The 23,940-nt window shown below is 43.6% G+C and overlaps 1 protein-coding gene across 1 annotated transcript in view; it reads right to left on the bottom strand.

Annotated features, from left to right (window-relative positions):
- TBCE (tubulin folding cofactor E) overlaps positions 1 to 23,940 on the bottom strand; it is a 203,695-nt gene that overhangs the window by 15,100 nt on the left and 164,655 nt on the right. Inside the window, exon 11 of the mRNA XM_018571352.1 lies at positions 13,058 to 13,210. Within this exon, the coding sequence (XP_018426854.1) occupies positions 13,058 to 13,210 (153 nt within the window). The remainder of the gene's footprint in view (positions 1 to 13,057; positions 13,211 to 23,940) is intronic.

A 23,940-nucleotide genomic window follows, 5' to 3' on the forward strand; every position in this document is an offset into this window, starting at 1 on the left:
AGGGGTCCAGTTGGCACTCAGTAGAAGATCTGCGGCTGCTATTGTCTCCTGCCATTCCGGTAGTTGGGGTAAGTTGATAGCCAGTGCTTCACCAAATTGCGGCAATTCCTCCAGAAATCGGAGGACTACCGTTTTTTCGTGCCATTAAGCAGGATGGGAAACCCCATCTATAGCTAACCCCTGCCTGTTTAAGGGTTTCCAAAAGTGGACACAGAGCCCTGCATCTTGTAAGGGTTTCCCGTGCCAGGTCTGGGTATATTTGAATAGGGGTACCCTCATATTCCGTTAATTTATGCTCCCGCAGTCTCCTTTTCCACATAATAATGTAATCTACATATAACATCCCGTGGTGTCTCGGATGCCAAACCGCGCGGGCGGGGGGTACGGTGGATGCGGTCAAACATCAGTGGAGTATCAGGTACTTGGTCCAATATGATGTTAAATATGCCCCGTACGTTTTCTGCCAGTTCTGAGTCTATAATGTTCTCAGGTATGCCCCGAATCCGTAGGTTATTCCTACGTCCCCTGTTCTCCAAATCCTCTACCCGGTAGGAGACAGAGCATTGGGTGTGCTTCAGCTGGCATACCTGAGTTTGAAGAGTGCTTATTGCCACTGCGTGGGAGTCTAGCCGAGTTTCTCCATCCTCCACCCAGTGTAATATGTGCGTCATCTCCCCCTTAAGCACCACTATTTCGGTCTTCAGGGAAAGCTCAAGCCGCGAGAACATCTCCGTCAGCTCGTCTTTCATGGGAAGGGTTCTCATCAGCTCGTCCACTGGTGATGTCGTCATACATTCTAGCTTGCCTCTCAATTCAGATCCCCGAGCCGACGAGTCCCCCTTCCTCTCGTATAATGACAGCCTGGGTGAGAGACTCACGCGAGCAGCTGCTCCCCCGGACTGCGACGTAGTCTCGGACGCCAAAAAGCGCTGCATTGGGCTCCCCGCTGTGGTCTTCAGTGACCCTTGCTTTCGAGTCTTCTTGCGGTTCATTTTGGGGCACAAGGTGAGTAGTCAAAGATGTATCTAGGTGCAGGTGGATACCACGGAGCTCATGCTAGTCGCGTCCAGCCGCCATCATAGCTAGGACACGCCCCCAATGCCATCCATGCCCAAATCTGTATTTTAACATGTGCCCCTGTTTTCACCTGAGCTTGCACTACTTTTCCAACTGCACGTGTTTTGCCCCTGTTTTGCCCAAAGCTTGCACTACTTTTCCAACTGCACGTGTTTTTTGCACGTGTTTTACACCTGTTTTGACCAGAGCTTGCACTACTTTTTCAATTGCATGTTTTTTTGCACTTGTTTTGCACCTGTTTTGACCAGAGCTTGCACTACTTTTTTAACTGCACGTTTTTTGTTTAATATATTTTTATTGCATTTTAATTTCATACAGTTTACATATTGCATTCTATAAAAATTGAGATAATATATATAAAAAAGGGCTCAGACATATATCATACCTCCCTCTCACTCATGCCTCCCTCTCACTCATGCAATCTCCCCTACTTACATCCAAATTTCCAATTTTTTCGTTCCTTTCTTTCAAAACTTCCTTTGAAGGAGTAGGAGATAGACCATCTTACCCCTGTGTCATCAACCCTCTATCCTCATCTCAGTGTCCTCAAATCCCCCCCACCCCTTATCCTATATTTCCCTCCCTATTCCTCTAGTGTCTATCTTATCGTGTACAAACAACTAACATTTTAACAAACTTCATGTATCTCCCAACAAACTCCCGTATTTCCTTCTAATCTAATCTCCCTCTTTATGTATTGGTGCTCCTATCCTACATGTACTTGTTTATTACCCTCAACTCTAGTGTCATGTACAAACCTAGGTTTACCTCCTCTATTTATCCATTCAACTTCCCCCAATGTGCACTCGCCCCCTTATTTCCTCCCTACCTCTTGTCCTTTTCTCCCACTCCTCCAATAGGCATTCATACTCCTTACTACTTCGCCACTCATACAGGTCATATTCTAGCTCAATATCTTAAAACCTCTAATCAGAAGTCTTATCTGTATCCTTGCCATATATTCAGTACCCCTCTGTGGTTTCTTTATTTCATTTTTCCCTAAACTCCTAATCTTCTCCTAATACCTTCCTATGTTCTTCTGTCTGTATATAAATTTCCCAATTTCCCCAGATCTTATGGAAAATCTCCTTTTTATTTGCATCTTTTGCACTTAGCTCCTCCATATATCTTATTTCCTCCATTGTGCTAACCCAGTTATCTAATGTGGGTGGTGCCGTTGACTTCCATCCCCGTGATATGCAGACCCTAGCTGCAGCCAATACGAATCTTAAGATTTTGCTTTTTATCTTTTTTAGAGAACCAGGCATTAATGACAATAAGGCCATAAAAGGATCTTTTTCCAGACTTTGCGTCTCTATGGCATTATATATTCCAAATACAGATTCCCAAAAAGGTTGCAGCCTAGGACAGCTCCACCAGATATGCAAATATGTCGCCTTCTCCCGGGTGCATCTCCAACATCTATCTGTTAAATCTGGGTTTATATGTCTAATACCTTCTGGGCACCTATACCATCTAGATATAATTTTATAGTTATTTTCTTGGTGAAAGGAAGATGTAACGGAGCTATGTGTCATGTTAAATATTTTTCCCTTATCTTCTTCCGCCTCAGGATGCCATATATTACTGACAAGGTATGTGTGACAGGTGTTTCTGATATGCACAGTTTCTCAAATGTAGTAAATGCCCTGTTAAGGGTTTTGTGTATCCTAAGGTGTCTGATATAGTCAGATAGCTGAACTGCCTCCATCCATAGCTTCCCATTAATTGTTTTTTTTTCTGGTCGTAGGTTCATCTTTAATTCCTCTCTGCCTGGTTCTAACACTTGCCACACCTGTATATGTGGAGTACTCTCCGTATCTAATAGTGTGTTTACTTGCATACCTGGTGGAAATTGTGGATTACCTAGGATGGGAGTCAAGGGTCCAGGCCTAGATGAAAGATTATATTTAGTAACAGATTTATCCCATACTTGTAGTGCCGCTCGTACTAAGAGATGCAGTGTAGATGCCTGTGGCCTATACTCCACTGAAAGCCAAGGAAGATTCCTCAAGAACACTGGGGAAACATCAGCTTCTAGTTTTACTACCCCTTTATCCTGACCCCTGTGTATCCAGTCAGATAGTCTGGATATTAGGATCGCTTTATGATAAAGTGCGAAATCTGGAATTCCCAAGCCTCCTCTTTGCTTTGATCTCATCAGATCTTTTGCGCTTATTCTATGGGTTTTATTTGCCCAGACAAATGTCATTGCTGCCGATTTTATTTTCTGGAAAAAAGCTTCTGGCAGAAGAATAGGAATTGTCTGTAGTCTATATAGTATTTTTGGGAGGATATCCATTTTTAGGACATTTACTCTCCCTATCCATGACATTCTTAACCTCCCTGGCGGTATGATTAAGTCAGGAATTTTGTGCCAAAAGCGGTACATTGTTTTTCATGGACATTTGTTGTTTTATATTGTAGGCCTGTAATTCTTAGTAAATCTTAGGAATAACTCACCTACTGTCACTGTTCTCTGCAGCCCCGAGTCTGGCTCGGGGTTTACCGCTCCTAGCATTGAAAATTAACCCCGACCCAGACTCGGGATTACCGCCAGGGAGGTTAAAGTGGTCCATGAGTAGAATTGAGCAAAAATATTGTCTATCCAATCTCTAAAATTAATAGCATACAGTGTGTTAAGTTCTTTCTGAAGATTTACCCCCCCGGTATACAATATATTTTGCCTGCCATCTAAATTGGTAGTTATTCTTTATGCTAGTTATTACTTTGTCAGTTAATTATATATTTAAGAATTCGGATTTAGATAGATTTATTTTGAAATTACTCAAGTCCCCATATCTCTTCAGTTCTTTAAGAATATTAGGTATTGATATTGTTGGAGAAGTTATTAAGAGAAGTAGGTCATCCGCATATAATGCTATTTTGTGCTGTTGTGTTGGAGTGGACATGCCTGTAATCGAGGGATTTTTCCTAATGGTTGCCGCTAGTTGTTCCATTACTATAACATATAGTAAGGGTGAGAGAGGGCATCCCTGCCGGGTGCCATTTTTTGTTGAGAAAGGAGCAGATAGTTCCCCATTGACTCTAACCCTAGCATGTGGGTGTGTATATAATGCCATCACTTTGGATAGAAAGAATTCTCCCACTCCCATTTTCGCCAGTGATTCTCTAAGGAATGTCCAATTTACTCTATCAAATGCTTTTTCAGCATCAACAGACAGAAGGCAAAGCGGTATATCTCTCTTTTGTGCTAGTTCTATTAGATCAATGACCCTGGTGGTACTGTCTCTAGCCTCCCGTTCCTGCACAAATCCAGTTTGGTCCAAGTGGATAATTTTAGGCAGTACCTTTTTTAACCTGCTGGCCAATACTTTTGCATACATTTTTAGGTCTAAGTTTATAAGAGAGATTGGGCGGTAATGTCCACATTCTGATAGATCTTTTCCAGATTTTGGAAGCACAGATATATGTGCCTCCATTGTCTGTATAGGGAATGGGCGGTCCTCTGTGACTGAATTACATGCTTTTATAAAGAAAGGGCCTAGTATCCCTCCAAACTGTTTATAAAATCAGGCTGTATATCTATCTGGGCCGGGTGCCTTGTCATTTTGTAGTGTGGAGATCGCCTCTTTTATTTCTATTTCTCGAAATGGCGAACTCAGCATTTCACCATCCTCAGAGTTCAATATCGGCAAATTTGCCTCTTTTATATATTTCCTCACTTTGCCTACAAAATTATCCCTTGGCATCTCCGTATATTTACCTCTTAGTGCATATAAAGATGCATAATACTTTCGAAAAACTTCTAATATCGAGGATGGTGAATGCTGCATGTTCCCCTCTCCATCTTTTATCCGTACTATTTTAGTGTTAAATGTCCTTGGGTGGATTTTCCTAGCCAGCAACTTTCCGCTTTTACCTCCTTCCTCATAATGTCTTTGTTTTCCTTTATCTCTGGCTATCAACGATTGTTGGTCCAGAATATTGCGAATGTCCCTCTTACCTCCCGCAATTGGATGGAGGTTTTTATCGTCACACTCGCCTTAGTCATCGCCTCCAATTCGTTTAATTTCACAAACAGTCCCTTTAATATACCCGCCCTTTCTTTCTTCAGTCTGGCACCATGCTTAATAAATATTCCTCTTACAACACATTTCATTGCCTCCCATTTAATAAGATTTGATGTAGTATCGTCTTGATGATCTTTTATAAAAATGTTTATAGTAATATTTATTTCTTCTTGACATGGTATGTTTTTTAACAGGTTATCATTTAATCTCCAGTTTCCCATATTTCTATGTGTATTTTCAATTTTTAATGACAGACATACCGGTGCGTGATCCGACCATAGTATTGGTTCTATCTCAGTCTTTGGGGCATAATTCAGCAGCTTCTGGTGTATCCAGACATGGTCTATCCTGCTATAGGAATTATGTACCAAAGAGTGATAAGTGAAATCTTTTTTCATTGGATTCAATATTCGCCAACCATCCATCAATCTCATGTTATCCATTTTGTTTTTGAGTTTTTTAGGGCCCCTCCCATTATATGTGGTTTCCCAGTGGTATCTAATTGATTATCAAATATTAAATTCATATTAAATTCAAATTCATCCCATGACCATACTTAAACCCACTCCAAGTTGTTGAAATCTAGTAAGTGCCCATGTACAAAACTTGTGCTGTCCCTTATTTGGTGCATATATATTCGCAAGTGAATATATTTGGTTAATATAATAAAATTTCAAAAATATATGTCTCCCGTTTTCATCTATAACTGTGTCCTTTACCCCTAACTGTGCATTTTTGTGAATACCTCTTTGCTTTCTTATCCGGGTTTGTGCTGTGAATCCACGTTGTGTAGTTTTTATCTTTAATAGCCGGATTTACCCGTTTTAAAATGTGTCTCCTGTAAACATAAAATATCCACTCTTTTCTTGTAAAAATTATACAAAACCTGAGATCGTTTTTCTGGCACATTGAATGCTCTTACATTGAATGTTACCACTGGTAACCTATTCATTTAAATTTCACTTGTCGCCCTGGATAACGTATGCATGAGACCTGTATATTGCATTCATACTTCCAAACTTTACTTTCACCATAGCATTCATCTCCATATATACCTTTATCATATTATTGCATGTAGGACATTTTCCTTAACCTCCTACACATACCACGCAAGAGAGTCCTATTATATGGACTAATATGAGGTTGTAAGGGCCGAATGGCAGACCGCCAAACGCGGTCCCCCCACAAGCCTGTTCCATTTAATTCTTATCTAGTATTCCGGCCTTATTATGAATATTTCCTTATGTTTTGTTTCCTTGTTTGGGCTGCCCCTCCCCCCATTCCCCACCCCTCTCCCTTCCCCCCCTCCCCCATACCCCAAACATCTTATATCCTGTGCTCCAAGGAGACAAGGTATAGCTATGTATACTTGGACTAATGCCTCCTTTCTTTTATATAGTCAGTGTTTTTTTTTCCCCACTTTAAGTTCATTCAGTTTCTTTATTTTTCCTTTATTCATTTCTTAGAAGCTCCGCGGGGCCTTACTACTGTCCATCTTCCTTTTGGGGGTTCCTCAGCCTTATTTAAGTCCATTGGCCAGTCCGGTAGTTGCATTAAAGGTAATTCCAGGGTGTCCAAGAAACTTGGTAAATCGTCTATTACCCTGAATATTGCTGTTTTTTCCATTCCTACTTGCTATTAGCTGAGAGGGGAATCCCCATCTATATCTTATTTCCCTTTCCTGCAGTATTCCCAATACGGGTTGCAATGCCCTTCTGAGCGTCAGGGTTTGTTTTGAAAGATCAGGGAAGATGGTTATCTCCTGACCATCATATGTCGTTGATTTCTTAGCTCTAGCAGCTGATAGGATGGTTTCCTTTTCAGTATAGTAGTGTAGGCGACAGATAACATCTCCAGGCCTTGTGGATTCTCCTCTGAGGTAGCCTGGTACTCTATATACCCCATCTACTATCAACTCTCCTTCCGGGCTTCTGTCCATTGTGTCTTTCAGTATAACCTTAGTTGTTAATAACAGATTAGGAGTCTCTATTGTCTCTGGGATTCCACGTATCCTTATATTGTTTCGCCTGCTCCTGTTTTCCATATCGTCTATTTTATATATCATGTCTTGGAGCAGTGAGGGGTGGCTTTTAATGACTTGCTGTTGTGTCTCCACTCTGGAGGTGCATATATCCAAACTTTCCTCCATTCCTCTCACTCTTTCTCCTATACTTATGATATCTGCTTTGAAATCCTTTATCTCTTCTTTATATGTAATTTCCAGCCCGGTGATATATCTTTCCATATCCTCTTTATTTGGTAGGGATCTCAGGCAGTCTCCTATATCCTGTTGTCTTCCACCCTCTTGTTCACTCTCCTGTCCTTGCATATTTCCAGTTGTAAAACTGAGTGCATTCTGCTCTATCTCCTTTTGCACCTCATCTCTCCCACTGGGTGGTGTTCCAGCATGTGTTTCATCATGTGTACGTACAAATACATTTTCTTTCCTGCATTATACTATCATGCCCCTTGCAATTCTATTTAGCAGGAGATACCAATGTCCCATGCTTAGAGCCCCCCTCTAATGACAATCTCGGCCGAGTACCTGAGAAATAGGATCCAATCCTTGGTGTAGAGCTTCTATTCCTTGTTGTCATCTCTGACAGCGTCTGCTGTGCTGTAATCTGTGTCTTTTTCTGATGTTTTTTTTTTCTTTCCCCCCATCTGCCGGGTTATGTAGTTCAAATAAATTCGCAGGTCCCTTGTGGCAAGAAAAATGGGGGGGCCAGGAGTTGTTCTGCTGATACTTCAGCGGTGTGGATCCAAGGGGGGCCACAGGGGGAGGTTGTTGAGGAGGAGAGAGGGTCCAGGGCTGGGAGAGGGTGCGGAAAGCGGCAGGGAGATAACTCGGGGCGATGCGGGCGTCTCCAGCCGTTGTTGGGTGTTCCAATGCCGGGGAAAGGTGCGAGAGGGGATGGAGAGGCAGCACACTCCTGACCATCATATGTCGTTGATTTCTTAGCTCTAGCAGCTGATAGGATGGTTTCCTTTTCAGTATAGTAGTGTAGGCGACAGATAACATCTCCAGGCCTTGTGGATTCTCCTCTGAGGTAGCCTGGTACTCTATATACCCCATCTACTATCAACTCTCCTTCCGGGCTTCTGTCCATTGTGTCTTTCAGTATAACCTTAGTTGTTAATAACAGATTAGGAGTCTCTATTGTCTCTGGGATTCCACGTATCCTTATATTGTTTCGCCTGCTCCTGTTTTCCATATCGTCTATTTTATATATCATGTCTTGGAGCAGTGAGGGGTGGCTTTTAATGACTTGCTGTTGTGTCTCCACTCTGGAGGTGCATATATCCAAACTTTCCTCCATTCCTCTCACTCTTTCTCCTATACTTATGATATCTGCTTTGAAATCCTTTATCTCTTCTTTATATGTAATTTCCAGCCCGGTGATATATCTTTCCATATCCTCTTTATTTGGTAGGGATCTCAGGCAGTCTCCTATATCCTGTTGTCTTCCACCCTCTTGTTCACTCTCCTGTCCTTGCATATTTCCAGTTGTAAAACTGAGTGCATTCTGCTCTATCTCCTTTTGCACCTCATCTCTCCCACTGGGTGGTGTTCCAGCATGTGTTTCATCATGTGTACGTACAAATACATTTTCTTTCCTGCATTATACTATCATGCCCCTTGCAATTCTATTTAGCAGGAGATACCAATGTCCCATGCTTAGAGCCCCCCTCTAATGACAATCTCGGCCGAGTACCTGAGAAATAGGATCCAATCCTTGGCGTAGAGCTTCTATTCCTTGTTGTCATCTCTGACAGCGTCTGCTGTGCTGTAATCTGTGTCTTTTTCTGATGTTTTTTTTTTCTTTCCCCCCATCTGCCGGGTTATGTAGTTCAAATAAATTCGCAGGTCCCTTGTGGCAAGAAAAATGGGGGGGCCAGGAGTTGTTCTGCTGATACTTCAGCGGTGTGGATCCAAGGGGGGCCACAGGGGGAGGTTGTTGAGGAGGAGAGAGGGTCCAGGGCTGGGAGAGGGTGCGGAAAGCGGCAGGGAGATAACTCGGGGCGATGCGGGCGTCTCCAGCCGTTGTTGGGTGTTCCAATGCCGGGGAAAGGTGCGAGAGGGGATGGAGAGGCAGCACGAGCAAGTCGGCGTCTCTGGCTGTGGCTGCTCCGTAGCGTGTCGGGCTTGTAGGCGGAGTCGCGGTCCGGCGTCCAACGTCATCGGCATGTTACACTCTCCCAATGAAATGGTCAACTGCACATTTTTTTAACCTGTTTTCATCTGCCCTTGTTCTGGGGCTGTATGAAACTGGAGCATCACCTACGAAAACAATCACAACTTAAGAAGTCCCCATGACCACTTCTTCAAGAAGTGACAGTTAAGCTTTTTGCCTGAAATTACAAGTCTTCTTTCCTGGAGTCTACTAAACCTCATTTATCAACAACATTACACCAGCATCATAAATCTGGTGCAAATATACTCCGTGCAAGTTTAAACACTTGCAATTGCTATGATAAATTCCCCCACATATGTCTAACGAAAATTTATTATCAAGGCTTAGACTGCACTGATAAATAAGGCGCAAATAATGTGGAAAATTTGTCACTTAAAGAGATAGGACAGAAAAGTGGAGCAACTCCCTTGATAAATTCTCCCCATTGTATCTAAAGTCACAGGGGGTGGAATAATTCACAATCAGCTTTTCTTCATTTGAACAAACCAAGATTACTCCCTCGCAAGAGAAACAAAAGTCCTTTTGAGGGTTCCTCTTGTTGGTTATATGTTTAGATAAAGCACTGAGATCTTGAGGAATGCTGAATTAAGTTTTACTTGCTTAGAATGACGTTACATATGTGAATATGGCATTTTGAAGAAAACAGAAAGGAAAAGAACTTCCTGTGTTTTATAGATAAGCATGCACACAGAGACTAGCACTGCACTTCAGCGCCATCTACAGCTCAAAGGACATATCAGTACATTAGTACAAAATTGATCAGTAGGTCCCAGGTTGTGGGAGCTTGCGCAAGTTTGAGCATATCCTGTTCAGGATCCATGGGTCCTGTTAAGAATTCAAGATGGACACTGTCAGGTTTTTCTTCTCATCTTCCAGTCAGTTTAATTCGGATCAGAATTCCTTGGTGTAAGCAAGGCTCTAGGTTCTATGTACACATATCCAAATGGTGTCTTGTAATCTTTCTAGTCCAAAAATGTCGAGCTTTTTATCCTCTATTTTTTCCTAGTGGGAAAACCAGGAGACTGAAGACTAGTCTTGGATTTGAATGCTTTGAACAGAGGGATCAGGATCCAGATTTGCATATGGAATCTGTGTATTCAATCACTTAAGCCATCAACAGACTATAGGATGTTGTGCCTGGCAGAGGTGTATTCACGTTCCTGTACACCTTTTTTTTAATTGTATTTTTTATTATTATTTTTTGTACTGTTGGGGGGAGGTTTCGGGGAAATATTTGGGGTCTAAGCAGATCCCTGACATTTACCCTATGAAATAGAAAAAGAGATTGAGGGACACATAGTCCTCGGTCCATACAGGCAGGGGAGAGCAGCGAGGATCCGAGGAGAAGCTGGAGCCTGTGCCGCTCCTGTTGTTCCTGTGGCCAATGGCACCCTGTGCTCGCCATGACAACAGGGGTAAGGGACTGCAGTCAGGCCGGCCCTGGTTGCGCCCCCTCTCAGCTGCGCCTGAGGCGAGTGCCTCACTTGCCCCATGGTAGCTACAGCCCTGCACCTGTACTTTCTCAAATGTCTTGCTTGCCATTCTAAAGTTCCCCCTTTCAGTTTTTTTTATCTGCACTTTGGCCTCACCACATTTTCCATATATTACATCCAGTCACTGCCTTCTTGGGTGAACAAGGCTTCAAGTATTCCACTATTTGCGGCAACATCCTGCTGATAGTTAAGCATACTGCTACTCTGGCAGTCCACAGGAACATCCAAAATTAGGCTCCGATCAAATTTAACAGTGTTCCCCAACAGGGAAAGCCAAGAAATGCCAACACAATGAATGACGTTTTCAGAGAAACTCAGAGAATTTCCAAGTAGGCAGCTGTCAGTGTTTTGTTTGAGGTAGATCAAGTCTCTATCCTACTCATTGGCATCCCATTGTCTCAAGTTGACGGAATCAATTCAGATAGTGAAATTAGACTTATTGCAGGCTGAGGGTCTTCCGGCGAGCCTATTTCACCAGTCATCATCAATGTCCCTATCCAGTGATAGTGTTAATAACGGATTCTTATGTGCTAATCACTTCAACAAGGACAACCTCTTAGTCCAAGGCAAGTGGAAGTCTTATGGGGGAAGAAATCTCCAGCATTTTGAAGTTCAGAGAGCCTTTCAGATCCATTGAGCCTCCGTATTGATTCATTAAACAACAGGATGATGTTTTTTCCATAGATTCAGTGCCACAAGGGAGGAAGGAACTGCTCACTGCTGATGGAGGTACCTCCAATCATGAATTCAGCATTTAACTCCCCCAGAATTTCCTGGCTGACACTATAAGCCACAAAGCCTTGGACAACAATTATTGTTTTCTTATCCAGCAGTTCCCTGTGGATTAGCAGCAAGTGGGTTATCCAAATCTCAACCTGATGGTAATCCCTAAGAGCACAGAGTGCAGACACTCATTGTTAAGAGTGAGCTTTCCAATGGCAGGAGTAGTGGATATTTTAATGTTTATATGTTTCCTTCAGTCCCACTGGTTTCAGGCTCCTAAATAGGACCCTCAAATCCAGGTAGGGTGATGGCAATCATTTGACTGTGGCCCATCCATCCAGGGTTTTCTCTCTTGTAGACTCTCTCTTTTGGAATCTTCTACTCATCCTAAAAATTCAGACCTTCTACAGTAGATGCTACATCCAAACACATCCAAAATTACCCTAAGCGGCTTGGAGGCCGGAAGTCAAGACTGGCTTGCCTGGATTACTCATCTTCAGTCAGAGTGTTTGTATGCTATAGCACCTCCTGAATGTCACATATTCTACAGTGTGGAATAATAAATTCATAGATTGAGCAAGCTCAAAGGGTTTTTACTCTCTTCCCCTTACCATGACAGATATATTGGACTTTTGTTATTAAAGCAATATGTACTTGGGTGTCAGTACCCTCTATCCGCATCCTCTGAGACAAAATGGGCAGCTTATTTATTGATAAGTCAGCTCTTAAGGGCTTGCACAAGAATTTACTCTTCAGGAAAGTCGCTTCATTTTCCCTTAGGATTTACAAATAGTGCTGGATATGTTCTTCCTTCTTGACTTCGTCTAGATCACACTTACTTGGAAGGACAGTAACATGTAAAATAGTTTTCCTTACAGCAATCCCCTCAGGGAGGAGGGTCTTGGATAGTCAAGCTTAGGTTGCAAACCATCTTATTGCTACCATTTCCCAGACAGGATAATCCTACATCTCTCTCCCAGTATTATCCAAAGGATGGAAGGTCCTTCCATATAAATATGACATCAATGTTGCCAATATTCAAGAATAAAGTTTTGTTTTAGTTCATGCCTTAATGTGGCTGCTAAGCTGAGAAAGTACATTGAGGTAACCTTGTTTCAGGTTGATCTGTTTATCTTTCTGGCAATATCAGAAAGGGGCACTCTGCATCCACTCCATCCATACTTACCTATCGGTAGTTTTCCTTTCCTGATGCCAATACATGGCAGCATACGAATGTGTTTAGCTCCGCCCCTCACCCAATCACAGGACCAGTTATACTATAAATTAAAACACGCTTCCCAGGGCCACCATTCTGGTAACAAGTACTCAATACGAAAGCCATGGGAGGGTCCCATATACTGCCATGTGTTGGCGTCAGGAAAATAAAATTACTGATAGGTAAGTATGCTATTTTCCGTGATAGATATAGATAGAGGGATATCTCTCTCTCTCTCTCTCTCTCTCTCTATCTCAATATAAATGAGTAGAATGTTTTCTGTGTGCACCTGTGATCTATAAACACAACATAACATACCTCTGTCTTGTTTAAGTACTTCAAATTTGCAATTTTTGCAATTATAAGCTGTCGGACAGTTTCAGGGTTCTTTTCACTTTCCATCAAAGGGTTGTTTTGGCAATTAAGAGACTGCAAGCTCTTCAGTTTATTCAACTCGTTCATAAAAGACCACTGTAAAAGAAGCAAAACACATATACAGTCTAAAAAAAAGTAGTAGATACACTTAAACAGGCATAAAAAAGGTTTCCTTTTCTGAATAACTTTCAGATTTTCATACCTATACCGTACTAGCATTTTAGATATTGAAGTAGAAAGTAAATGGCATTTAGTTTGCAAAAGCACCATGCATTATGAACAATTACCATTTTGTTTCAAATAAAATGCTAGTTTTATCCTTTGTTGTATCTCAGTGCTGCTAATCTCCTTGCAGCCACTTCTTGTCTACATGCATGCTCTCCACTGATGGCTGCACCCTCAGGGAGGGTTTCCTGATGATGAAAACAGTGCCTGTGCAAATTGTGTTGTGGTCTCCAAGGAAAGCCTGTGTGAAAGGGTGGCAACTGTGCAGCACAACTGGGATACAGTAATAGAGCACTGTCACCTTATAACAGGAGTTACTTGAACAAGGACTTTTATGGTTTAATCAGGTATTATTTTAATGAAAGCTGCAGTTTTAAAAGGACTGAGGATGACTTTTGAAATTATAACAAGTAGTTTAAAGTGTATATGAGATTTTAGTGATTGGGTTTATGTATACTTAAAGCGGAGATTTTTTCAGTTATTGATACTGTAAGGAAGGGTTATAACCCCTGTCAGCTTTTGAGGAGAAATCCCTGGTGGTCAGCAGGGTTACCAGAACTAGTGTTCCCACTGGACGATCTCCCATTTATTCCTCCATGCTGATGACAACCCATAATTTGCGATTTTCTTTCACTTTCAGGGATAATGGCCCCCAGGACAAATAGAGAGGGTGAATCTCCCTAAATCTGCCCTGTAAACCTTTAAACCTTGCAATTATCGTTTAAAAAATGAACTTGATTGGGTTTTCGTACGATAAACGCTCAGTTGTTGAGAAGTGAACGATCACAATTACTGTACAACCGACCGAATTTCCTCGGTCGGTCAGGCTGGAAAACTTTTTTCAAATCGTTTCAGGCTGGAAAACTTTTTTTCGTACAGCAAAAAACGCAAAATGAACATAGCACATTCGCAAACGAAAATCAGTTCTGTTGATCGATGAAATTCGGGCAGTTAGAATTGCTAACGAACGATAATCCAAATCAACATTGGTCTCTACATGATGTGGTATACCAGCGGAAATTGAACGATGTTTTGATGAGGGCACGAAAGAAATCGAACCATAATCGCAAGATGTATGGCCAGCCTAACCGGAACACAGACAGCAATAAAAACTTGGCATGTACTCTACTCCCTCTCCACTGTATAAAAATAAAATAAAAAGGGTTTTGGCTTCAGTTGCACCTTTTGCTGCCATGCCCTCTGGAATGCTTTAAACCTCAGCTGGCCACACCATTTTTGCAATTTTTCCCATTGTTTTGATTTTCTATTGCTGCGTCACTAGCATTTGTAAAAGAGCCCCCAAACTATATATTTTCTGAAAGCAAGGCCCGGTAGCATAAAAAGATAGTGCTACTAATTTTATAGGTCCTGCGATAATTGCGCAAATGTTTATCAAATCAATATGAAACCGATAAAACACACAATTCAATTAATGAAAGCACACTAAAATCAGTATCAGTGCACAAAAAATGATTTTCTTACTAAATCTAAAAGATAAAACTGTATTGAGTAAATAAAGATTATTTGTAAATTTAAAATTGCGCCCATTTGCGAAACGGTAAAAAAATTAAGTAACACAAAACTGTAAATAAGCGACTTTTGTTAAAAATCGTTTGTGCGCTGTGCTGATGTATGTGTTGGGATAACATGATACAGGTGTACATTTAATCGCAACACAGCATATCACACCACACGTCAATGCGTCACAACGCTTTGCCATGCGCTGCCACAGTTAAATTAATTTTATTTTAAAAAGAAAAAAAATCAAGCACTAATATATTTAGTGATATTTACTGATCCTCCACTCAAGAGCAGCAGGAATCTGAGAAGCTGGAGCCTGTGCCGCTCCTCTTCCCTGAGGTGAGCCGTGGCTGTGTTGGCCTGCCCCTGTTGCCGTGGTGCCCTATGTTCCTCATGGCAACAGGGGCAAGGGGGTGCAGCCAGGCTGGCCTCACTTGCCTCATGGTAGCTATGGTCTTGTGCAGAGCATTCCCTTCCTGCTGACTTCAGTTTGGCAAAGCAATGCACACTGGAATTGCCTTGTCATCAGCAGAGCGTTGCTGGGAAATCTCATCTGTAATCTCAAGAAATCTCAGGGAAAGGCATTTTCCTCCCCTGAGATGATGTGCATGGTCACATGTCCTAGTCTCATGTCTAGTAACATGTGCCAGAAATCTAGGAAGTAATAGGAGAGCTAGTAATCTGTCCTTAGTAAACATGGCCACTGTTATAAGACTGGGGAAGAAAAGAGAAATAAGGTATGCAAAGAATACAAAGCCTGCAATAATCTAGAAGTATGTGTTTATAGATTGTCATTACTAAGCATTTCTAAAGGTGTGTTTGTTATTTTAAAGATATGGGCAAAACTCCGCTTTAATATTTATCCTTTGTGGTGTTTGGGGAATTAGCTGGACCGCAGGACACGGGCTTTATCAGACACACGGCATTTATTTTCCACAGCAGCAACATAAAGTCCTTTCTTTCTCCAATACAGCAAAACAACTATAGGAAAAGATTGCTTCCTTCAGCATAGAAATTAAACTTTACAGTTTGCTTTCTTCAGCACAGAAAATAATAACAATAGCCTCAACGGCTTGGATGGCTTCAGTCCACAAGTTTATCACACTCTTTTTTTAAAATTCCGTTTATTAGTAAGCACATAACAAAAATGTACAAAACATAATATGAACAAAGTTCAACAATCCAAAACAGCATATGAGGGTAAAATACACAGCAATTCCAGACAATGTACAATATGGCATGTATTTAAAAAAAACAAAGAAAAAACCTGGCCATGCCCGCAAGAGAAAACGGAGTACATAAATCATCTCAAGTCTCAGATGCAGCCCCACATCTATAACTGCTCATAGGGGGGCCGAACCCAAAAAACAATACTGGGCATGGGAAGTTCTATTGATACCATATTACCCTCAGGGCCTCCCTACCCAGCCACCATGACCCGGTAGCATTGGTCAGATCTCCACCTTCAGGGACAATCTAGCAGGGGGCAAGGAGGCTAGTAAGGACGAGAACAAGATAGACAGCAAGGGAATGGAAGAGCGGAATGGAAAAGGACAAAAAAGAGAAGAAAGGTAGAAGGAGAACGTGTGTGATAGCTTTTCTCGTACCCCCCTCAAAGTTCACCAGCTACCGCAACCCCAGGGGTTGAGTCTGACTGAAATTCCAGAGAATACGCAGGGGGCAAAGTATAGGCCATCCACGACTGCCAGGTTGATCTGAATTGCTCCTCAGAATTATGCAGGGAAGCCGTCAGATCTTCCATGTGATAAATGTCGTCCACCGTGAGAACCACAGGTGTAATGTTGCAGGCTTATCCTGCCTACACGTCAACGGGATACAGGATCTCACTACATTAATCAGATGGATCGTCAGATACTGTTTATATCACTTAACGGAGGATGAGACGGCATACAGGAGAAAGATTGCGGGGTCATCCGGTAAGGGAGTAAGTATCAGCTGGTTAACCACTGACCGGACAGAATCCCAAAAAGGCAGCAGAACCAAGCAAAACCAGAAGATATGCGCCATAGTTCCTGTGGTCGAACCACACCTCCCACATGTGGCAGGGACAGAACTGTTCATTTGATGGAGAACATAAGGGACCCTGTACCATGGCGTCAAGATTTCATAGCCCTGTTCCTAGTACCTGCTCACCATTGAGGATCTGTGCGTCAAGGATAAAATCCTCTCTCTCTGAAGAGCTGAAAAGGTCCTGTCCAGCTCCGCTTCCCACCTCAGTAGAAAAAGTGGGCAGTACGAGTCCGGGGGGGGGGCCTCAAGCAGGAGCTTACAGAGCAATCACAACGAGTTTCGTACAGGCTCACCCACGTGACACAATGATTCAAACACCGTAAGTCGCCGTGACAAGTCTCGCAATCCAGGAACAGACCGAAGGAAGTATCTAAGTTGGTATGCACTCGAGGTATCCATCGGCGGGGGAGAGCATGGTCCGAATCGCCTCTCGGGTCATCCACACACCATCAGTAACAACGTCGATCACACGAAATTTGCGGGCCGGTAGTAGCCGACAAATGTTACCATTATCCAGCTCCGGAGGAAAGTCAGGTTTGCCAAGGACGGGGGTCAATGGGGAGGGAGATGGGGACAGATTAGAAGACTTAAGCATGGATCTAGACATCCACACCGTCGGGACAATCGTGGGGTGCGAGATGAGCTCGGGGAAGAGAGCCATGGCAGACCACCCAGCGGAGTGCGGGACTCCTGGAGCTCCATGGAGACCCACCTCTTATGTTGCGCGTCACAGCACCAGTCAATCAGACGGTTAAGGTGGGCTGCCCTATTGTATCGCTGAAGGTCTGGAAGGCCCACTCCCCATTCCGTTTGGGAAGGGTCAGAAGCTGATAGGCCAAGCGCGGATGTTTGTCTGTCCATACAAAGTCAAGAAACAAGCAGCGAATCTGAGAGAAGAAGTGGGTGGGCAGGGCAACCGACAGAGCCTGTAGCACATACAAAATCCTCGGCAGCCCTATCATTTGGATAACCGCACAACGTCCAAACCAGTTCAATGTGCGTTCCCACCAGCGGGTCAGATCTCCCTTACGCTTAGTCAGTAACGGGGAAGTTCTCAGCGTACAATCGCGTTAGGTCTGCGGGGATGTGCGTGCCCAAGTATTTGGTATGGCTAGCTGCCCAGCGGAAGTTGTGTGTCGAACGGAGCTGAGCCAACACAGAGGAGGACAGGGACAAATTAAGTGTCTCCGACTTGGAGGGATTCATTAGAAAGTTAGACAGAGTCCCATATTCTTCAAAGGAACGCATCAGTACCGGCAGGGAAGTAAGAGGGCGTGAGATAAAGAAGATCAGGTCGTCTGAGTATGCCGCCAGTTTGTGAGTCCCCGAAGGTAGGCACACACCAGTCACAGAGTCATCGGCCCTAAGCTTCACAGAAACTGTTCTAGCGATAAGACTAAAATAAGAGGGGACAAGTGGCAACACTAACGGGTGACATTCGAGATGGGAAAGTAGTTCGAGTGCGTTTCATTAATGTTGACCGCCACCATAGGAGTAGAGTAGAGAGACGTAATCCAGGAACACATATTGCTTCCCAGACCCACGTGATTCAGAATAGACCGTATGAACTGCCAGTCCACCCTGTCGAATGCCTTCTCCGCGTCAACAGACAAAAGCATCGACTGATTGGCAGACTTACGCACCGAGTTAATCACATTAAGAACGCAGACGGTATTGTTCAATGTGCCGCGGTCTCGTCGGATACAGGGGTGGCCGTGTTCAAATTGTATAGGTGGTTGTAAAAGTCAGCTGCTATGTCCCTAGATAAGGATGCTTTTGTCCCGGAACAGGTTAGGATGTGTGAGACAAAGGATTTTGACTGTGTGCCTCCCAATGCCGTCGCTAGCATCTGCCCTGGCTCGTTCAAGAACTCGTAAAACGTGTGTCGACATGCAACAAAGCCTTCCCTTCTGGAATTTGCGGAGGGGTCTTTGATAATGGGAGGGCATTTCAATTTTGTGATGGACCCTCTATTAGACGTCTCTCGTGGAGCGTCGCATTTGTCTTACTCCTATCTGAAACTACTGAAGCAGAGCGCATTCCATTCCTGCTTCAGTAGTTTCAGATAGGAGTAAGACAAATGCGACGCTCCACTAGTGACGTCTAATAGAGGGTCCATCACAAAATTGAAATGCCCTCCCATTATCAAAGACCCCTCTGCAAATTCCAGAAGGGAGGAAACCACAGAGCGAAGGAAGGGCAACTGTTGCGAGTTGGACATATAGACTTTCGCCAACGTAACCCCCCCCTCCCCAACAGATAGCGTCCCCCAGGGGGTCCTGACGGAGATCGAGCAAGCACCACGCACAGGATAGACTTTGCCATTAGGATACTCACGTCTTTAGATTTCGAAATGGCATGGTAGACCACAGGAAAATCGCGATTGCTCAGTCTGGGGACCTGGCCTAATTTAAAATGTGTTTCCTGCAAGAAGACCACCTGAGATCGAGATTTCTTCAGATCCACCAAGAGCCTAGAGCGCCTCACGGGAACATTCAGGCTTCGAACATTAAAATAGGATAATTTAAGCAAGCCCCCCATCGTGTATATGGAAGGGGATCTCCCGGGGGTGGCATGATGAGGAGGGGCATACCAGAGAGAGAGTAGACCAAAACACAGAGTAGTGGCGGGGAGACAGAGACAAGAGTAGACAAGAAAAATCAGTCGTAGAAAAACACAGATGAAACTAGGAAAAGGGGGGAACAGATGGGAAAAATCAAGGAACCTGCTCAGTGAAGAGGAACCAGCAATAGGGTAGGCCCTTGGAGGGCGCACACCAGACTGACCTACCTGTAGGTCGTTAATTTCAGAAGTAATGCGTCTTTGACCCACTAATCAGGGCAAGATACCACCTATTTGGGGGGTGATAGAACAGCTACACCAAGGGAGCACAGGATGTGCTTATCAAAATCCAATAACCGTGCAAAGAAAACAGAAGATGCACCAGGAGTGACCGGGGAGGCCAATGCTGGTGAGCCAAACGCCGAAATCCCAGTGGCTGACCCATCAGAGCGGCAAGACCTACCCCCCACCCCAAACAGGATCACCTATTCACTATGAAAAAGGGAGTGCAAATGGAAATGGAAAACGGTAAGTTGATCCATCCCACCACCCGAGCCTCAGGACATAGCCGCAGAGTAACTGACCAGGGGTATGTCCCCCAGGTATGGCTAACCAGTGTTCCGTATATGGGGTCCCTATCCCTACAAATAATCCAGAACATGTGTCAGAACTATTTGGGGCTAAAAGGAATTAAACTATAAGGCCTATACATATTATTCTACATAATATAACATGGGCATCCCTGAAGCCATCTTTGTTCTGTCTATTCTATCAGTATATAAGGTGAATGTGAATTCATGGTTTCTGGACAAAGACTCTAACATCGGCGATTCTTGGAGCCTTACCAAATACATTCCCAAGTTTTAAATTGTGGGGGTACCAGACAACAACGACGATATAAGGACTGGCCATGGTACCAGACTGTTAGAATGAGATTGATGGAATTGCCAAGTCTTAAACTTAACAAAGAACAAAAGAGACTATTATGATTTTTTTTTCTCATTATAGGAAAAAGAGCTCACTATAAAAGTTACCTTATATACAGTATTATTATTTGAAAGAAATTGTATTAGCAATAATTTAAATTGTATTATTAGTATTGCATGAAGCATCTACATACTTACTTGAGTAATTTTTATTTTATTTAACCCCTTAAGGACCAGTGACGTCCAAAGTATGTCACTGGCACTGGACCCGTTTAACCCCTTCACGACTAACGATGTACAGTGTATGTCGCTAGCATCGGGGCTGTTTAAACCGAGCCGACTGTCGGCTTTACAATAGAAGCGATTCTGGCGACTCAGCTGTCGCCCGATCGCTTCTATGGCGCGGTGAAGGGTCCCCCCCGCCCGACACCCCCACTTTGCTTCCCGGGCTCCATTGCACCTCCTAGGGGCCCAGGAACGGCTTCTCCGTTCATCGATCCCCTCCCCATTCTATGGGACAGATGCAGATTGCATCACTTCCAGGTTCCATAGCTGTCAGTGCTGGGCTACTGAAGCCCTGCTAAAAGCTATTGAAGTGTGATCTGCACTTCAATAGCTTATTTGGAGTGTAAAGATGACACTGGGAGTCTTTTAGACCTCCAGCATCAACTTAAAAAGTACCTGCCACCACCATCTGCTATCACATGGGGGGCTTGTAAGCCCCCTATGTGATAGCAATTAAAGTAAAGTTTAAAAAAAAAAAACAGTTTTTAAAATTAACATTACATAAAATAAATCTAAAAATAATCCAAAAAATGTTTATAAAGTCCCCCACCCCCGCGAGCACGTGCATCGCCGCGTAAACACGCGTTGGGTGCGCCTACGTATTAAAACAACAAATGCGCTACACATGTTCGGTATTGCCGTGCACGCAGGAGTGAGAGTAATATTTCTAGGGACAGTATTTTTGGGTATCTCTAAATTGATGACCTGTGGGGGCTTTTAAAACGTCTATGGACTTTTTTGGGTACTGAAGTTTGTCGCCGTTTCACGGACGCACACAATTTTTAACCTAGGCATGTTGGGTATCTATTTACTCGTTGCAACCTCATCTTTTATATTTTATTAAACAAATTGGTATTTTATTGAGTTTTGGGGCATTTAAGTACATTTTGCAAAACATTTTGGGGTTTGATAAAGAGTTGCGCTAACATCGCGCACAAAAAATGGTGCAACTGCCACCATTTCACTCTAAAGGGTCTTGGCTTTCAGAAAATATATAATGTTTGGGGGTTTTAAGTAATTTCCAGGCCTAAAATGTGGAATATAACATGGGTGCAAAAAATGAAAAAAAGGCCTCAGTCATGAAGGGGCTAAAGACGCCGGACTCTGTTTACAATTGTAAAGCCGACTGTCGGCTTTACAATAGAAGCGATCCGGCGACTCAGCTGTCGCCTGATCGCTTCTCCGGGCCGTTAAACGGGCCACACACCCCCGCCATGTTTCCCGGGCTCCGTTGCCCCTCCTACAGGTCCGGGTCCGGCTCATCTGGCGTCGGGGGGAAGCTATGGAGGAGATGGGCAAACCTGCAGCAGGCCCTATTTTACCTGCTCTGGAACGCATGTATGTGTCTGCAGATGGGGCCTGATCTGCAATTCATTGTGCAGGCTGTCCTTAACCACTATGTGGTTAGTACTACTACCATTTTTAAAATAAAATATAAAAGATGAGGTTACAACGAGTAAATAGATATCCAACATGCCCAGGTTAAAAATTGTGTGCGTCTGTGAAACTGCGACAAAATTCAGTACCCCAAAAAGTCCATAGACGACGTTTTGTAAGCCCCCACAGGTCATCAGTTTAGGAGGTACGCATAAATATTGGCCTTAGAATTATTACTCTCACTCCAACGTGCGCGGCGATACCCAACATGTGTAGTGCTATAGTCGTTTTTATACAAAGGCGCACCCAACGCGTGTTTACGGGAAGACGCGCATGCTCGCAGGGGCAGGGGACTTTAAAAAACTGTTAAAATTATTTTTACATTTATTTCATTTCATATTTATTTTAAAAACTTTTTTTTTTTTACTTTAATTGCTATCACATAGGGGGGCTTACAAGCCCACCATGTGATAGCAGATTGGCAGTGGCAAGTACTCTTTAAGGTGATGCTGGGGGTTCAAAAGACCCCCAGTGTCACCCCGTGAGTTCGACTTCAGCAGTTTGTGTGTTCGGCGAACACAGGAACTGTCAGGGTGTTCAGCGGGGCTGTTCACCCGCCGCGCACACCGCACGGGGCTCTGTGCCTTGTGAGCCCTGATTGGCTAAAGCCTTGCACCTGACCACAGGTCAAGTGCAAGTCTTTGCCCAATCAGGGCACAGAGAACAGTGAGAGCCATGATTGGGTAAAGTCATGAAGAGTCGTCATCGTCGGGGACAATGCTGGGCGTCGTGATTGATGCTGGATTACATCGGTGGATCATTTTTTTTTTTAAATAAAAGACTTGTCAAAAACATGTCTTTTGTTTTTTTCCCAAATAAAGGATTTTTTCAAAAGTCTGGACATTTTAATAACAATTTTATTCAACCCTTTAGTGAATGGGTAGGGGCACAAGTAACCCTTACTCACTCACAAGGAAGGGGGGGGGGGCATCCTATTAAAGGGGTACCCTAATAAGCCCCCTGCCCGCACCCCCACAACCAACACCCCAGGGCTTGTGGGGAATAAGCCCATGTCCCCATCGGCACGGGAACAAGGCGCTTTTCCAGGGGCGACCCTGGAAAAGCACCCTCCCAGTTCCCAGGGCAAGTGGCCTGGTATGGGAGGGGAAGGCCCCTAGCACGCCCCCCACCTTTCCGGCCCTGCCAGGCCTATGCTCGGATCAAGGGTCTGGAATTTTAGGGGGGCCCGATGCCCCCCCTCCCATTTTTGGGGGTGGGGTTCCTCCTTAAAATTCCTACCAGACCTTAAGGGCCTGGTATGACTTTGAGGAAGAACCCCACACACTTAAAAAAAAAATTTTTTACACGGGGTCCCTCCTAAATATTCCTACCAGACCTTAATGGTCTGGTATGACTTTTGGGGGGAACCTCAAACTTTTTTACATTTAATTTGGACCCTCCTAACATTCCTACCAGACCTAAAGGGTCTGGTATTGTTTGGGAGGGGAAACTGCACGCTTTAATAAAAAAAAAATAATCTTTATTTTCTTTAGAAATGGCAGTTTTGCTGCAGTAGGTTCTATACATCGTATAGATGCGCCACTTTACAGGCAGGTTAAAGGAATTTTTCATTTTTATTCTTACCCTTTAAATGATGTAAAAATCACTGCTCCTTTAACCCCTTGTCGTCTGCCCATCATAAAATTACGGGTGGACGGCGTTACCGGCTGTTTTATACGAGCGTTGATCGCTTGTATAACTTTCATTTTCCGTTGCCGGCACTGCTGTCCCCCCTGCGGTGCCCGGGACTGAGAAGACCGGCTTTAGAGAGAGAAGGGGGAGAGATCAGCGGTAGGGGAAATGCTGATCTCTCCTCTTTCTCTCTAGTAGCAGTCGCTG

Source organism: Nanorana parkeri, unplaced genomic scaffold (genome assembly GCF_000935625.1).
Source record: "Nanorana parkeri isolate BGI_ZX_2015 unplaced genomic scaffold, ASM93562v1 scaffold1739, whole genome shotgun sequence".
In the NCBI taxonomy this organism is placed as follows: domain Eukaryota; kingdom Metazoa; phylum Chordata; class Amphibia; order Anura; family Dicroglossidae; genus Nanorana; species Nanorana parkeri.